At 38.0% G+C, this 18,548-nt stretch overlaps 4 protein-coding genes across 4 annotated transcripts; all 4 read left to right on the top strand.

The window, feature by feature from the left end:
* The first annotated feature begins 5,777 nt into the window (after positions 1 to 5,777).
* On the top strand, positions 5,778 to 6,722 carry LOC132188838 (uncharacterized). Its single transcript, XM_059603403.1, has one exon. It carries the CDS (start codon positions 5,787 to 5,789, stop codon positions 6,717 to 6,719), a length of 933 nt encoding a protein of 310 aa, XP_059459386.1. The 5' UTR covers positions 5,778 to 5,786; the 3' UTR covers positions 6,720 to 6,722.
* Positions 6,723 to 8,335: 1,613 nt separating this feature from the next.
* LOC132186457 (transcription factor bHLH131) lies at positions 8,336 to 9,262 on the top strand. Its single transcript, XM_059600433.1, has 3 exons — positions 8,336 to 8,353; positions 8,523 to 8,771; positions 8,846 to 9,262. The coding sequence occupies exons 1-3, from the start codon at positions 8,336 to 8,338 to the stop codon at positions 9,260 to 9,262; spliced, it is 684 nt and encodes a 227-aa protein (XP_059456416.1).
* A 1,180-nt stretch (positions 9,263 to 10,442) lies between these two features.
* Positions 10,443 to 10,922, top strand: LOC132186456 (proline-rich receptor-like protein kinase PERK2). The gene has a single exon (XM_059600432.1). The coding sequence runs from the start codon at positions 10,443 to 10,445 to the stop codon at positions 10,920 to 10,922; it is 480 nt and encodes a 159-aa protein (XP_059456415.1).
* Positions 10,923 to 15,691: 4,769 nt separating this feature from the next.
* On the top strand, positions 15,692 to 16,150 carry LOC132186455 (protein PELPK2-like). Its single transcript, XM_059600431.1, has one exon. The coding sequence runs from the start codon at positions 15,692 to 15,694 to the stop codon at positions 16,148 to 16,150; it is 459 nt and encodes a 152-aa protein (XP_059456414.1).
* Positions 16,151 to 18,548: the final 2,398 nt, after the last annotated feature.

The following is an 18,548-nucleotide window of genomic DNA, read 5'->3' as shown; positions in this document are numbered from 1 at the left end:
CGGACAGAACCGAAAATTTGAAAAACTAAATTTACTGTTTTACAGTTTTGTACTTGTTGCTTCTAAACGCCTACGTACAGGGTTAATTTATGGCCTCTGTTTTTCCTTGGCGTGTAATTTCTACCCAAGAAAAGATAAATAAACTACTGTCTCTGTTTTTTATGGAGGCCAATTGATCTCCCCTTTGGTTTGAGTACTGCAAAGTTATTTACTGTAATTTTTCTACAATTTCATGTCAATGTCCATATAATGTTACATAAATTATATATTAGTTTGTAAACCTGGTAAGCAGAGGCGGATAAAACTTAAAAAATAAAATTTTTAAGGGTAAAAATTAATTTTTTTAAAGTCTATTTCATATAAATACATCAAATTTAGAAGATTTTTGGCATTTTCTAAAATTTTGTTGGGGCTGGTAAGTAATGAATAATCACATTTTAATGGCCAAGTTTTACGGTGATTATCAAGTTAGTTTGTAAAAAATTTGTAGTAAAAAACTATGGTGCGGTTAAAACCACTCTAAGTATATACTGTATATAGCATACATAATTATCAAATGAATCAACTCTATTGCATACAATTTAGCCAAGATGAGTGTTTCCAACGACATAATTGAAAGTATTTTGATACGGTTTCTAATATGTTTTATAACCTCATAGTGACAAAAGGCCTAACATTGAAAAAAAAGTTGTGGAAATTTCAATTATCGAAGAATCTTTTATGTAGATCGAATAAAATCTAAAAAAAGGACGCCTTTAAATCTTGAAACCAAAAAAACTTACTAGAGAATAAACGTAGGGGATCTATTGAAAATTGAGTAAAGATGTATCAAGGGCCGTAGATCAATGTTGAAGAATGTTATATTTAATAAATATTTTACAACTTACACAAATATGTGATCCGAGCTATGTTAGCCACTAAAAAAGATAAATTAAATACAACGTTTTCACCATCTATAATGGGAGATTACAATGTTTTAGAGATTTGAGTATGTGATTTTCACGTGCTCTAAATTAAATGTCATTCATTATCCGATTTAAATTCTTAACAATTTACACAATAAATGTGATAGAGTTCTTGTAGAGCTTACCTATCCGAATAAGGTGATGGGTCGTTCAAGACAAAACTCTTTTACATTAACAATTCATCCGAATAATAAAATTATTGAAAATTATCTCGTTTTTTGAAGGATGGATTGCAGAAAACTTAAAGAGTTGGTTATTGTTGGAATGATAGAATATCTAAAGGGTCACACCAAGTCTTCTCAAGGGGTAGCAGTGAGATTTGTCCCACTCAAAGAAAAAGTCTTGTTAGTGGATATTTGCACCAATCATGAAGGAATTATAGCAGAATTATTTTCAAAGTGTACTTTACTTTCACTATCCCTGTAATCTCTCTCGTGGAAAAGTCGCTTTTACACTTGCACGCAGAGAGTGATCTTCGTTTTTCTGAGCCTACCCTTAACTTTTTTCTTGACCTTTTCAGTTGTTTTTATCTTCTTTTTCTCCTCTCTTTGGGGGCAGTAATGATTAATTCCACAAATAAAAGGTTATTCAAAATGGGGGCTGCATTATATATGTCATCGGATTCTTAAACCTCCTTTACCAAAACCTATAATACACCTTTTGCTTTCCTTAATGGTCTTTTATTATTATTATTATTTTTTTTCAAATTTATGCTTTATTTGTGCCAAAAAAGAGACCCAATTTATTTATTTTCTCAGGTTGTTTGACTTGAGAGACAGAGAAAATGGTGAGGCATGTTTAATGGGGTGCTTAGTGGTGGGTGCCATTGACAGACGGTGCCTTTTGTTGAGGAATGCCTGTTAAAAGTTTAGGGTTTCCATTATAGTGTTGTAGCTTGCTCTTATCCATTAGTTGCTGGAGAAGTTTTTTCCCTCAATTATTTTGGCCAAGGCCAAGACATTCCTTTGTCTATTGGAATAATGAAAGGGTCATTCTCATCTTATAATCCTTAAAAAAATTAAAAAATAACCACGTGGGAAAGAAGCGGGTAAAAGTCTTGTTGTTTGAATTTTTAATAATTCTTAGAGTAAATGTGAAAAAGTTTTTATGGAATTTATTTGCCCCAACAAGCCCCGTCAATCCACCTATGTGTTTAGGCATATATGCCCCATCAAAATTTTCTCATATTTATTAATAATTCAAACAATAAATTGTTGATAATCCGAATCTCTGAAACAAGTTGGCATTTTTCTAGCTATAACTTAAGCATTTGTTCTATTCTTTGGATTTGTAGTTATTTAAGAATTGGAACTCTTTGATTTGCAGTCTATAATTAAGAATCATAATTAATATATATAAACTGGGTCCCTTTTTATCTCTCTAGGAAACTGCAGATGGGGACTACTCGCTATCTGGATTCCTATATTAATAGCTGCTAATGGAAGTTTAGAATAAGAAACCCGTTTGACAATGACTTTAATAATATATATATATTATATTAGATTACTCTTTGTATATATTTCCCATTTTTCTGCTCTTAATTAGCTTCAATATTCCTGTGTTTGAGGTCCCACAGCTGGAATTTGAGCTCAACTATATATTCTCGAAATCCACTCCTTAGTTAAACTATAGATTAATAAAACAGAATCAAACTATACATTTGTAGCATGAGGACCAAGAAATATTTATGTAATAACTTTTACAAACTTCAACCACCAGCATAACAAAATATAAATGGATCCATCATGTAATAATATGCGGTTCTCCTTGCTTCAGCTTTTCATGACAATACAAGCCTTAAAATGGGGCATCTAATCCCTCAACGTTTCCATTAGATAAAGTTTTCTTATAGATAATGCAGAAGGAAATTATTTCAATTTAATCTATTAAACTTACATATATTTTTAGAATATATTATTGAGTTATGGGTTGGCAAGCTTATGTGACTAATTTATCAAGCCCAAGATCAACCTATTAACCCGAGAATACTTCACATGCAAAATAGGAAATCAATTCTCAAACGTCATGGTTTATGATTTAATCAAGCGTCCTTGATTTTTAGAGTAAATTGTGTATCAATCAAAGTAAATATGAGATGAACTTTACTGTAAAAAGTAATTTACAATCATTTAAAATGGACCTTTTGGCCCAGTTTCAAAACTGTGTGTCTAAGCAATTTATAGTAACCTTTTCAAATATCTATATTAATTGGTGTTTGACATGAGAAAAAATGTTCAAATACATGAATCTCATTGAAATGTTTATCCAAAAGACATATAGCCATATAGCCATGCATAAGTGAGCTGCGAGAAAACAAAACATCCGTAGCCATCGACAGCTTCATTACAGATCATTTTTGTTGCAGACTGCAGGGGACTCTGAGCACAGAAATTGGGTTCAACTCTCGATGTGAATTTTGATTGACATGAAATCATTTACCTCCTTTAATTGATTGAATGCCCGAAAGGAAATGCTACTATTTGTACAATACCACGTGTCTACCAGAAAACCATACCATATTAAGCATTACCAGGGCCCCGAGTACAAGAGCAAAAGGTGAGACTCGGCGCAAAGTTCAAGACTACCATGAAGGTTGCTCGACAAAACAAAGATATCTATGTATGTATAGACCTGTCATCCACTTTGTTGACTGCTTGATTCAAAGTGTTTGTTTGGAGGATTCATATATATGTATTCCACCCTATAAAATACATTTCATTTGGGTGTAATTATGTCAGTACATTAATATATATAATTGAACACAATTCTAATTCAAAAACTTAAATTAATGAATTAAAATTTACTTAGATATATTAAGCACTATTTTTTTTTTAATATTTTCTTGATGTGGAACACAACACTCATAAGTGCACTTACAACAAACACTACTGTATGCATTGACGTGTTGCTTTGTGAATCACCCAATAGAATGCATGGTATTGCAAGGGATCTGAATCCTTATCTTTGTTGGCAAGGGTCAGCAATTATTGATAGATAGGACATTGTAAAAGCTTTTGACCAGTTAGAATGGGGAGATAAACTAGTGCTGGGTGGCAACTTTCCCGTGAGGCTGGTGATGGGGGCATGTCTAGGGTGGGGGGACTGGCTGGTATGTAGGAGTGGAGGTTCTTGAAAAGTGGCAAGAAAAATGTCTTGAAGAGGCAATAGATGGGCTAATAAGTAGCTTTGTAGAATAAAGATTTGTTGGCTTCTGCAATCGACAGCCGTATCTCCTCTGCCCTGGTTTTGAGGCTCGTTAGCTCAACCAACATGTGGGGGTCACTGTCAATCTATTTGGTTGTCTGAATGTCGGTTATTGCAAGCTCGACAGAAGCGTTTCTTTTTTACTTTGTCATGGAGATTACTTAGACAACTTGTTTTATTGTGGCTACATATTGTCATATTATCTGTGTATCAAAAATCCTATTATTGCTTAAGCTCAGGGAAATCATGATGAATTAAGCTCTAATAGCATATGTGGATTGGCGGGCAGTGGGCACTGGGACACTATCGAAAACGGAGCACTCTGAGCCCATTTCTTGCTCTGGGTCGGAAGGCTCAGCCCAATGCAGCATTCACCAGCCGATGTAGAAATTGGGCCACAGCCCAATACGCACTGGTGTTCGAGGCTCAGGCATAACTACGCCCAATAGGCTGCAGCGCATTGGGGCCACCGGCCACCGGCCACATGACTACGTAATTTGGTCAAAAGTGATGAACACATGCTGCAATATCAACGTTCTTCCATCGTGTTTTGAACAAAGAAACAAACGGGATTAAAAGCCAATAAAATTTGCTGGTTAGTTTGTCTTTTTTTGCTTTCTGTTTTCAATAATAATTCATTAACAAACAATTTAAAACGCAACTTACTTTTCATGACACATGAATAATTTTCACATTTATGTCACACAAAAGATAAAGAAATAACTCTAGTTCTCAAAACAAGAGCGGAATTCGACATACCATGCATGAACTTTCATTCACAATTACGCTAGAAAAGGCCCCAAAATAAAGAAAGGAAGAAGATGAGACCATTTTTTTCAAACAAAAAAACATTGCTGAAAATACATTAACAAAGTTTGTGTTGACAAAACCATTTCTCCCATTTTTTTCATTTTTCCCAAAAAAATCAAACAACTTTATTCACTTTTTTTTTTAACAAAAAATTTAAATATTATTTCACCTTTATATCGTACCAATCACTTTTTTTATTATTAAAAAAAAAAAAAAAAAAAAAACACAACAAAACTATTTACATGCGTTTAGTAAATGGTTTTGTCTCTTAATTTGAATGAGCAGAAAAGACAAAAGCTGTTATTCATGAAAAGAAAATAAATGAAGCCTACTTTTCCCATCAGGGCCATCACACCTGAGCCCTTATGTACGGAACTGCAGCGTGAACCACCGGATGTGGTCCATAATGACGACGCCGTTGGAAAATCAAAAGTCTTTTTGACCGATGCGTTCCCTAACCATATTTGGCAAAAGTCCACTGCCACCCGTTTCACTCTTCAGAGCACAGAAGCAGAAAAAGATTGCGCTTCAAGCAATCAAGCATAGGGACCCGGACCTTATTAACTTCCTTCCGAGCAAAAGACCAAAACACCCCATCTCTACAAACTCAGACTCTACGCCCATCGTAACCGTCCGCGTCTATGATCTCGGAATTGTAAGGCTCAGATACATACTAGTCATTGTACAAACCCGTAATTTCATAAAAAAGCTCATGCCCATTATCGTCCACTGCGTAATCCGGTTAAAATGCCATTCCCTCCCTCTTGTTCCCCCCCATCGCCTGAAAAAAATCCCAAACGGCGAGAAATGAAGGGAGCAAGCAAGGGACTCGGACCCAAATATCTTCTCGAACTATCCGCGAACTTCCTGACCCAACGAGACCTACGCAGCTGCCGAAGTTACGCCCTCGAAGCCCGAGATTCCGACCTGAGGATTTCCTCCGTCGCTGACCAAATCATTTCCATCGCCGACGTCCTGCTCGCCGCAGAGCGCCGCTTCGGAAACGGCCTCCTGGACTACTTCTCTATTCTCCAAGTCCGCCGCTCCGACTCCGGGAACCGGGAGCTCCTTTGGACCCAGTTCGAGAAGCTGGCGACCCTCCTGAACCCGACCGTCAACAAGTTCGCATTCGCCGAGGAGGCCGGGGTCCTCGTCCGCGACGCCTGGTCCGTGCTGTCCGACCCGGAAAAGAAAACCCGGTACGAGAGCGAAATCGACGGGCCCGAAAAGAAAGGGACCGAGACTAGCGAGAACAAAGAAACATTCTGGACCCTGTGTCCGTACTGTTACTGCATGTACGAGTACGAGAAGGTTTACGAGGAGTGTTGCCTGAGGTGCCAGAATTGTCAGCGGGCCTTTCATGGGGTGTCGATCAAATCGCCACCACAGAGCGTGCTCGTGGGGGAGGAGAACTACTACCGTTGTGGCTGGGGCTGTTTTCCTGTGGGGTGTGAAAAGGGTGCAGAGAATGATGGTGATCGTGAGGGTAAAAACGACAGCGTTCAAGGGAATGCGCGAATGAGGAATGTGAAGACTAAGGCGGGCCGGCGGGTGATGAAGAACGTGAAGACTGTGGCGAGGAACACTGCGAAGATAATGGGGAGAGGGATGAGTGGTAGGAAGAATGGAATGGAAAGAATAAATTTGAATGTGGAATGTGGTGACTCTGGTGAGGATGAGTTGGAGTTCTTTGAGGGGGATGATGATATTTTTGTTGGTGTAGTATTGGGTCGGCAGTGATTAAGAGAAAGGAAGTACCTTTTTGTCAATCTAATTATCTAATATAGGGTCTTACTCAGCAACTAGTATTTGCCTTTTTGTATTTTGGTTGCCTGAAGGTGAATTGCTATTGGGATCAGTTTGCTTTGATTATGAATTTATGTAGTTCATAAAGCTAATGCTGTGCCTGTGAGTATGGTATAGTTTTCTAATCTTCTAGATGAAAAAAATGTCTTGGAACAATTCTCAGTGATTTTCTTCTTGGTTTTTTACTGCCCATTGTGAATGATTTTCCTGCCCACCATGGGCCAATGCCAATGCAACCAAACACACCATCAGCCAGCCTAGCTAGACATTAGGCAAAATGGTATTAGAGAAACCCTAGGATCGCACTAACCACCTATTAATACAGGATTGAGTAAATCCAATAAGAGAATCAAGTACTCTAAGTCTGACTTGCTACATAATGTCCATGAACACACTAATAGCGTTTCTTATCCTTTGGGAGAACAGTCTAGAATTCCTTTCCTGGCATGGGAGATTCCAGCATGAGCTCAACTGTGATGTCACCAACACCAAGAAACTTGCCCTCAAAACTGCTAGCTAGTGACACCATGAAACATATCCTACCAGAAGGAATAGCCACAAGGTAAATTGCACTTGCCAAATAGTGAATGCCAAATACTAATAGAAAATTGGCAAGAAAGTGGGTAGATTTTCCACATGAAATTCTATCATTTTTCTCTTTTAGTCAAATTCCTGTTTGCCGAGCTTGTTAATATGTTGTAATTCCTTTCCGAAGGTGCAGTCTGGGCTACCTCATCTGTCATCCACTCTTCTCCTGCTTTAATTTACTCAGCAAAAAATGTCTAGTCTATTGTTACAGTCCCTCTATGCTAAGTCCATTTGTCTGTTAGCTTCTCAAGTATTTGAGTTATAGTAAGTACGAGTCTTCAATTGTAAGTTATTTTATATTTTAAGAGTTCAGGAGTCTTTGAATTGTTTTGCATTAGGAGTCAGTTGCTACGGCTGTAAGTCTATTTAAATCAAGTTTATTAATAAAATTGATATAAAGAGAAATTTATTTTCAAACTTTTGTTTGAAGGAGGTTCATGTTCCTTCTAAGAACCTACGTACCCTAAATTACCCCGTTGCGGACATGATATTCAAGTTCACGGCCATGGACCGACTTCCATGGCCATATATGAAGGTCTTGAAAGAAGCATGAGGGGAGAGAGAAGAGAAATTAGGAGGTGTAAGTGGGAAGATTGAAATCCGCTTTCAGATTTTTCTTGGAGAAAAAATCAGACCATATCATTCATTTTTAGATTAGATGATCTGAAATTTAAGCATAAAATCAACTGGGGTGTTAAATCCAATTATTTGGTTTAATTCTCAATCTTCCTAACTTAATTGCAAATATATATACCATCTCACGCTCAGAGAAGGAAACATATTTAAACCACCTCATTAAATTTGCTTTAGCTGGAGCCATAAATATTTCCATTAGCAATTTACTCTCTCTCCCGCCTCTCTTCGATCTCTATCTAGAGAACACTTCCACAGAAGGCAAATCTCCTTCCTCATAGTTTATTCTTACGGGCACATTCTGCAGAGGCAAATTTATTCTCACTCCCATGGCCTTACTGCGACAGGTAACATGTCATCTTTCTCTCTGCGAATATACGATCAGGATCCCCTGAAATTCTCTGCCTGAATTTCATGGGATTGCATCCGCTAGTGTGCAGCAGCACATTTTGGTTTCTTTGTTTTGCCATCTTATCTTGTATTAGTTTGCCTCATTTCTTGATTTTACACATGTAGTTAGAACAAAACATGCAACAGTTTCAAAATTATTACAAGTCAGAAGCACGTACAATTCAAAATAGCTTCTCTCAAGGAGTTTTCTCAGCCAAAACCATCAGCAATAAAATTTCATTCTCCAAACCAAAATCAAAAGCTGAGGCCAAACAACTCGCTGCCAAGAAACACAGCGAGGCAGAGAGGAGGCGTAGGATGCGAATCAATGGCCAATACGCCACTCTTCGCAATATCCTTCCAAACTTGATCAAAGTAAGTAAACTTGGTTTCTCTGTTTTCAGCATCAAAACATGTAACAAAGAATATGTCTTCTATCTTAACAACAGATGGACAAGGCGGCGGTGCTTTCAGAGACGGTCCGGCAAGTAAGGGAGCTGAGAAAGACAGTTTCTGCATTGGAAGGAGTTTGTTGTGGTAGCGGAGCTAAGGATTGTGTGTTCCCAGGTGAGATGGACAAGCTGAGTTTGGAAAGCTGTGATGATGAGCAGGGACAGGTGAAGGTCACGTTCAGCTGTGAGGATAGGCCGGGATTGATGTCGACGGTGGCAAAGGCAATGAGGACGGTGAAAGGGAGGGTGGTGAAGTCTGAGATGGTGACGGTGGGTGGGAGGACCAAGTGTGTTTTGTGGGTGCGAGGGTTGGGTGGTAGAAATGAAGGGATTGTGATGCTAAGGAGAGCTTTGAAGGTGGTCATAGAGAGGCCTATTTTGGCAGGGATCAGCAAGGACCCACGGTTCACTTGATGATTATATTGTCACTTCGATGAGGAGTTGGGAACTGTATGAATTATAGGAGTGAACAAATTAATAATGATGGTTAAGAATGTAGATTTAGGTACATGGTAGAATTTCATTAGGCTTCACATGTTGTATTATATCTACTTTTCTCCCTTTATGGAGGAGTAGCATACATGTCTAAGAGTTTGGCCGGCCTTCGGTGAAAAAATCATTGGAAATCTTTCTGTGCAAAAATAAACTGTGAAGATTGTCTCTAATGAAAAAATAATTAGAATTCTCTCCCAATCTTTCAATGATTTTTTCACTGGCGGCAAGTGAAACTCATGTGTCTATACATGAACTCCATGGCTAAAAAGACATCCGAAGGTGGTAGTTTAAAAAGCTGCTAGTGTTATTTTTCAATGGTTGGATGATCCTCAAGGGTTTTTTTTTTTCCTGTTTGGGGGGGAGGGATTCCAAAGCCTATATCTAGTTTCTATGTTTCTTCCTTCTTTATTTCCTCCTCTGTTTTGAACAATCAATTAGGTAATAGTTCTATCTGACTATGTTCAAGTAAAACGTGATTGGGCTGCTTGGTAAGATTGGCATTTGTAATTATGTTTAATGTCAATAGAGTGTATTGATGGGTTAGCCAAAAAATTTGAGACCAACCCCCACCACAACATGAATGTTACGGAGAATGATAATTCTCGTTGTGTTTGATGTCAGTAGAAGATGGGCTTTAGCGAAAAGAAAGATTTGAAGCTTTCTTTAAACTGGTGAAAGGAAATTTCTTCAACTCTTCAATTCTGATCAGGTGACATGGGTGGGCCCTGAGCCGAGTAATACCATTGGCTGATTGCACATAGATTTTATTTACTTTTGCAATAATCTAGAAGCATCATCAAATTTGTGAGAGGTAATGAGTCATCGAAATTTGCTTCCATAACAGATTGCTTTTGTTAAGTTATCCCCTGAGAGGGCAGGTAGGTTGTGTTTGACAGGCTTTAAAGTCTTGTTGGGAAGGTGAACTAACGAGAATTTCTCCCACGATTCTCCAACTACATCTCATCAAACACTTGGAACCCTTCAACATTCCACTCTATAAATACCAATCTGCCTGCCTTCGACTCAAAGCACAAATAACTAGATCAAAGCTACCCATATATTGAGAAAGAACAAGCTGTCTCAGGTCCCCTACCAAACAATGGCTGGTTCTACTCATTTTTTCCTATTGTCTTTGATTATGACATTGTCATTGTCAAGCATCGACATGAGCATGGCAGCTCGTAGCCTTTTGGATACACCGGCGGCTCCACCTCCGGCATTGGCGCTGCCTACAATTCCATCTCTGCCAAAGGCTTCATTGCCTCCTTTGCCCTCATTGCCAACACTGCCGAAAGCCACATTGCCCCCACTGCCTAGCATGCCATTGCCAACTTTGCCGACTCAGCCAACTCTGCCAAAGCCCACTTTGCCACCACTCCCATCTCAGCCAACACTGCCTCAAGCCACATTGCCACCATTGCCAACTCAACCAACTTTGCCAACAGCTCCCAAGGTGACTCTACCTCCTCTGCCAGCCACTCCATTGCCCACCATCCCAACTACAATCCCTTCAATAATCCCCACCATTCCAACAACAATTCCAACAATTCCTTTCTTCTCCCCACCCCCATCAAACTGAACTAGTAGTCCTTGAAAAGCCATCGGACCATTCACTTTCTCCTGCTCCCGTTGTTGGATGGTTCTGTGTTTGCACCACTACTTGAAGACTGCCTCGGCTCTACATATGTTTTTTTTTTTTTTTTTTTTTTTCTAGCCTAGACAAGAGTGTTTACAGGCTTGTGTGAGGTTTATACTATATATGCTTGTATTATTATTGTGGAGTCATTCTTTACTCATTTCAGTCAGACGGATTGTTATATTATGTCATTGTTGTCCTTACGAATATGATTACATCTTTTTATTAATTTTGAGCCTCTATCTTCCATTGATTCGTTTTAGCATTTGACTCGTATTGACAATCAGCAAAGGCCCTTGACTTCATAGAAACTTCGATAACGGATTTTGGCTACCTCCAACATCGGTGGAAAATGAACTACAATAGAGAGTACGTGCGAGAAATAGAAGATCAAACTTAAAAAATGGTTTACGAAAAAAAAAAAAAAAACCATTTTACATATCTTAAATGAGGTTTTTTTGGTCGACCGAAAATGCTTTCGGTTTGACCAAGATTTTTTATTGTACCAAATATCGAAAAATAGATAAAACCTTTTCCATCCATCAAAACAAAAATAGCCTTAATCACTTTCATTGCTAAAAGAAATGGAAGGGGAAAAAGAGGAAGGACAACTAGAATATGTTGCCTTAACCCACTAAAGTTTAATTAAGGAAAAAAATGTAAAATTAGTTTATTTGGTGTATTAATTTGTAAAGAGCTCCCTATGGTTTAGAATGTGGCTTAAAACTCCCATTAATAAAATTAAATGAAATATAATTCTCTAGCCTTAACTTCCATTTCAAATTTTGACCAAAATGATTAGAGTGTCATATCAACAGCAATAATAATAAAATATATGTCCTCTATAATATAAGAATATATATATATATGGAGAGAGTTTTCTTCTAAATCGGGTTTAAAGAATTTAGTTGAGCAACCCGTTTGGGTGGCTAAACGCCTTGGCAATTTTATGAGGTACCTTGTTTAATTATTCAATGAGAGTACACATCACAGACATGCACATTGCATGATGGCAGCAATCTCATTTCCCTCTCTTGTTGTTCAGCTTCAACACGTCCTCTCGCTGATGAAGATCGGACATCCTCATTTCCCTTGTCCACACATCCACATAAAACTTATATGATGGCAGGTCCGGTGGAAATAATGTGAATTTGGCCTAATGGGCCTTTTTTTCTTTATATATATTTTTTCTAATTTTATATAAGTGGCATGTGTAACACTATAATTGATGCTGATATGACACATTAATGAATTTTATCAACTTTTCTCGTTATCTCATTGTAGAATCCATATGGATCCTACACATGGGTCCCTTTCATTATTTAGTTTAAGTCTTAAGGAGATTGTACTTAAATCATAGATATCATTCACAAACCATTTCCCAATCTTCAAATTTAGGTGATCATCTATTTTCTATTAGGAATTAACACGTATACGTGTTGTTTTTAATCTCATTATCAAACAGAACTTTTAAGACTTTATCTTACTTGAACAGATCTCATGATCACCAATCTGTTGGGACAGACGGATCCGGCCCATAGACATTTGTTGTGACAATCTGAAAAGCATATTGTTGAGACTTGAGATCCTAATCTTATATTACAAAGAAATGGTAGTCAAATTATGAGTTGGAGAAGTGAGCTACTTGGTGAACCCCACTACATATTTTGTTGGTCCCAATTAAAGTCGTTCAATAACTCATTGACATATTTTGATGAGTCATTACACAGGTTGGTCTGCATATATCTTTCAGCAATATATATATTTTTTCTTGGGTTATGACTTTAGTTAGCGGTTCTGAACCTCCAATGTGTCTACTTTGGAAGGTTAGCTAACTAATGTACTTTCTTTCCCACTTCCTACAACCACATCTTATCAAACTCACATGATCACATTGATTTGGCGATCTATAAATACCACCAAGTACTGCATGCACTCTTCAATTCATCCCACTCGCCAACTCTCAAACCTTGCTGCTCCTCTCTCATTGAAGCCATGGCCTTTTCCAAGTATTGTTTCCCTCTTTCTATGTTCATAGCAATATTGTTACTCTCAAGCACCGATATGAGCCTGGCAGCTCGCCACCTCTTGGACACACCAGCTGCTCCACCTCCGGCGCTGACGCTGCCTACAATCCCATCTCTGCCCAACCCCACGTTGCCTCCTCTGCCATCAGTGCCAACACTACCTAAAGCCACATTGCCACCATTGCCAAGCATACCGTTGCCAACATTGCCGACTCAACCTTCTTTGCCAAAGCCCACGTTGCCTCCATTGCCTACGCTGCCAACTCTTCCGGCATCCACATTGCCGCCGTTGCCAAGCACCCAACTCCCAACATTGCCAACCATGCCCACTTTTCCCAAGGTGACACTACCTCCGCTGCCGTCTACTCCATTTCCGACCATCCCGACCACAATCCCTTCAATCCCCACCATTCCGTCGACAATCCCAACAATTCCTTTCCTCGCCCCACCCCCATCAAATTGAAGAACTAATCCTTGAGATGCGACATGCATTTCCATTCTTCTGTCCTTTAGCTTTATTTGGACGATTCTTTGCGACAGTACTTGTATTGTTTAAATTTGTGTTCGAATACGTTGGAACCTGTCTTGGTTCTATATATATTTGTGTTTTTTTACACACTTGAGCGGGGCCATTTGAATTTTCTTTTGTGTAAGAGATTCCGATGATTTATTTCTATCATTGTAGAGTCATTCTTTTGTATTTGATCTGAGTCATTTGTGAGTGTTATTGTTATTGTAATCGTTCTTATGATTATTGAATTATGATTTCTTATTTATGTTACCCATGAGCTTCTCCTCAAATTGATGGACAAAGTTTTTTTTTAGATTGGGTTGAAGAAATTTATCGGTCCAATCTATTATTGTTAAATGAAAAAGGGAAAAAAAAATATATGAAGAAAGGTTAAAACTTCATAACTTATAGTCTATGCTAAAGCGTGACCTATCCGAAAATATTTCAAAAATTAAAAGTCGGTCCACATAACAATAATAATTATATACAAAGAATTAAGGAAGTGCATGCAATTTGGATAATTCTCACATAGAGGGCAAGTGCAGAGTCTATTTGCCTCGAACAATTTGGAGCACGACGCCCAACTATCTCACCCATTTCTAATCCAACCCAAAACAACATTCTCAGAGTCTCATCCTTTGCAAGAAGGGTCGAATCAACCTACTCAAACAAAGTCTTCATTTCCAATCTTGTCGAACACCCAAACACCCTCTCAGCCAAAACTGCCTCAAACCACATTACCCTCCACATTGCGGTTACATCAAGCCGAACTTACTGCAGATTTGGCTCTGTCTGTGATCCCATATGATTTGCCCACGCTACGCGCTCAGCACGCCAAACCGACAAACCCATCGTTTCATCCATCGCCAAAAATGCCGTCTCAACCTACTATAACAAAGTCACATTGGGTACCTTTGCCGATACAGCGAAGAAATCATGCCCATTCTAATCCGACATTGCCAATATTGCCTTAAGTGTGATCGAGGCATTATACTCTACTATGCATTGTCGAATCTAAAGCTGGGTTAGTAGCTTATATTTTACCTCCCTCTGCCGCTATCGAGCTGAAGGATGATCAATTTAGATGCTGTTGTTCTGCCTTTACTTCTGCAATAAATAAAATGACTCTTGGACGTGATGGAGTCTTATAAGGAGTCCTTGGATCCTTATTTATGCTATAGATTTTGAAATTTAATTTCCCTATGTAACTCTCCCAGCAAAAATAAATACAATACAATACAATACAATACAATACAATACAAGCGCTATTTGCATGCATACATATCTGTCCTTTTTCTTGTAAGCATATCTTAATATCAAACCAACTCTTCAGTCTTGTGAAATATGCTAGTTCTATTTTATTGTGTGCTTGTCATTCTAGTCCTGAAAATATTCAATAATCTCGTTATTTATGGTCTAATCTTGAAATTATAGGATTTTTTTACTACACAACTCAAGAATATAAATGTCGCAACATATAAAGTACTTAAACCAAAATATAAGGACTCATTTCAAATATGGTGAAAAAGTAAATTATCATTGCAGTGTAGAAGCTTGTACGTGCAGGACTACTGGCATGGCAGAATGTAGAAGCTTTCTCATTATTCTTCCATTTCCTTTGTTGGATGACTTTCAAAAAACACCGAAACGCAAATGTTTAAACACATAACCAAGCAAAATTAGTCATTCGATCCCTCCAAATTTCCATGAAGCATTCTCAAAGATTTTTCCTATTTCTTTCATTTTTTAATTTGGAGTTGGAAGGATCCACCTTTGTAATCTCCTCCTCTCTCTTTTTTTTTTTAAAAAAAAATGAATAAAAATTTTTTTAAAAAAAAAAGAAAAAAAGAAAAAAAAGAGTGATGAGTCATAGCTCAAAAACTGGTAGGTTGGCTTTCCAATAGGGTTCTATTAGTCAAGCCATCCTTCGAGGTTGGCCAATAGTTTGAACAAACAATTATTCTAAGCTTGGAAGGTGAACTAACCCAACCCCAAGTTTCTAGGCACCCCCTCCAACCACATCTCATCAAACACACGTACTGGTTCTGGAGTCCTCAGAATTCTTCAATATTTTTTCCTCTATAAATACCCATTGGAGTGGTTTCTTCAATCAAAAACATCTTTCCAACACTAAAAGTGAAACAGCTTTTCAAACCTTCTGCTGCTCTCCAACCATGGCATTTTCTGATCATTTCTATTTCCTTGTGTCTTTGGTCGTAGCATTGTTACTCTCAAGCACCCATGTGAGCTTAGCAGCGCGCCACCTGTTAGACACACCGGCACCGGCTGCTCCACCTCCGGCATTGGCACTGCCTACAATCCCATCTTTGCCCAAGGTCACGTTGCCTCCACTGCCGTCTGTGCCAACACTGCCTACCGCTACTTTGCCACCCCTGCCTAGCATGCCATTGCCTACACTGCCGACTCAACCAACTCTGCCAAAGCTCACATTGCCACCATTGCCTGCCAACCCATTGCCTACACTACCAACTCAACCAACTCTTCCGACATTCACACTACCTCCGCTGCCAAATATTCCAATGCCCACCATCCCAACCACAATCCCTTCAATCCCCACCATTCCAGCAATAATCCCAACAATTCCTTTCCTCTCCCCACCCCCTTCAAATTAAACCACCAGGCCTTGAGATGCCACATTTCCATTGCATCTTTCTTCTAGCTTAATTGTAATTGGATGGTTCTTTGCTCCACTACTTCAACCGTTTTCTGAATGTCTGGAGATTCTGCCTAGGTTCTATATCTGTGTGTTTTTTACAGGCGTGATCAGAAGGTTTTATACGTATGAATTTGTTTGTCATATAAGGGATTCTTATGTTCTATTTTCCCTTGTTCCAGAATCATTATTTCGATCAGTGTTACTTGGAGTGTTGTTCTTGTTATTGCCCATATGATTATGAATATATATACGATTGATTTCTTCTTATGTTTGTATAAATTATTTTATATATATATATATACATCCGACACAATACAGGTCCATGTGATGATGATGACGACAATAATGTTGATATCAATTAGATGAAAGCCTCACAACAACCATTATAATATACAATGAGTAGTTTTTTTGGACAATTGGTAATATGTGATAATTGTATCTACGTACGTAAAACAACCAAGATGTGGTTTCCCAATTTTGTGTCATAATTTACCTTAAAAGCAATGGATCGACAATTTAATTTTTTTTTTTTTTTCTCTCTCTCTTTTATGAATTCCCCAAGTGAATTAAAAGAAAAGGGTTATAATTGTGGACAGCCCTTGCTTATGAAACAAAAATGACCTTAATTTACATGGCTGGTTTTAAATCTGCCCTTACAGGGTTCAACTCGATGGAGTGAAAATGTAGGCCCTCCAAAAGTGTATCAAATATTGCATATTTGGCCGAGTCAGCAAGCGCAAATAAAAAATTGTAAGGAAAAATGCATGCTAAATTAATCTCTATGATTTTACTGATTTGCAATAAGTTTTTTTTAGTTTTAAAATGTTTTGAGAGCTCCATATGGTACGCAAAAATAACATATTAATTCCTACTATTAAATTCTTTTTTAAAAAAATTGACTGATTCCGTTAATGTGCTACATTAGATCCGGTGAAACTAGGACACGTGTCACTCATAATAAAATTAAGCATATTTTGGAACATAACTATAATATGACCAATGAACACATAGTCCATATCCAACTTTTCCTAAAGCCGAGACTAAGGCATGTTACCATCCTCAGTCCTCACACCGCTTTTACTAAAAAATTGATATCTATTTATCGGCCAAAAAACAAAGTAATATTATAAATTATATTTTTACTTCACAATTGTTCCACAATACTGATGTGGCAATTACAAATTGTCCTGCAATACTAAAAACAACAGGTATTTTAATAAAAATAAGCCACTAAGAAAAAGGGGCCAAGTTGTATATATAATTTAATACAATCACAAACTATACGATCAATAAGTGCAAGGGTCGATCAATATGTAATATTCCGTATAAAAATAAATTTGAGGAATCAAATGATTAAAAAATAAATATTATGCAAACAAATAAATAAATAATAAATAAAAGCATATTCAGCAATATTTGTCATGCTAGTGGTTAAATGGTCAGACGAGCCATATGGATGAAGTACATATAAAACCCAATTATGATGTTTAATTTGTTGGTCCACGACATCTTAATAAGTGTTGTGAAGGCAGTGGTTGAGGTTTGTTTATGTTTGAAATTGCAACCAATGAATGAAGCGAGATTAAGCTTGCAGCCAATACTTCTCAAAACTTGACGCAGCTACAACTCATCAAATTTCTAAACCTTTGGATTCTTCAACATATATATTTTCTATAAAAACCCAATGGATACTTGTTCTTCTTCAAAACACACACAAACGCATACTAGCTACAAGCTCTCTTCCCAATCATCATGGCTTTCTTCTGTAACCATATCTTGGTTGCGACTTTGATTTTAGCATTGTCACTCTCAAGCACCGATGTGAGCCTAGCAGCTCGCCACCTTTTCGACACACCAGCAGGTCCAGCCGCATATGCGATCCCCTATGATCAGCCCATGTTGCCTGCAGCTATGCACCCATTTCTAATCCAACCCAAAACAACATTCTCACAGTCTCATCCTTTGCCAGATGTGTCGAATCAACCTACTCAAACAAACTCTTCATTTCCAATCTTGTCGAACACCCAAACACCCTCTCAGCCAAAACTGCCTGAAACCACATTACCCTCCACATTGCCGTTACATCAAGCCGAACTTACCGCAGATTTGGCTCTGTCTGTGATCCCATATGATTTGCCCACGTTACGCGCTCAGCACGCCAAACCGACAAACCCATTGTTTCATCCATCGCCAAAAATGCCGTCTCAACCTACTATAACAAAGTCACATTGGGTACCTTTGCCGATACAGCGAAGAAATCATGCCCATTCTAATCCGACATTGCCAATATTGCCTTAAGTGTGATCGAGGCATTATACTCTACTATGTATTGTCAAATCTAAAGCTGGGTTAGT

The sequence above is a fragment of the Corylus avellana genome, chromosome ca7 (genome assembly GCF_901000735.1).
Source record: "Corylus avellana chromosome ca7, CavTom2PMs-1.0".
NCBI lineage: Eukaryota > Viridiplantae > Streptophyta > Magnoliopsida > Fagales > Betulaceae > Corylus > Corylus avellana.
This window is presented reverse-complemented; position numbering and strand designations above follow the sequence as displayed.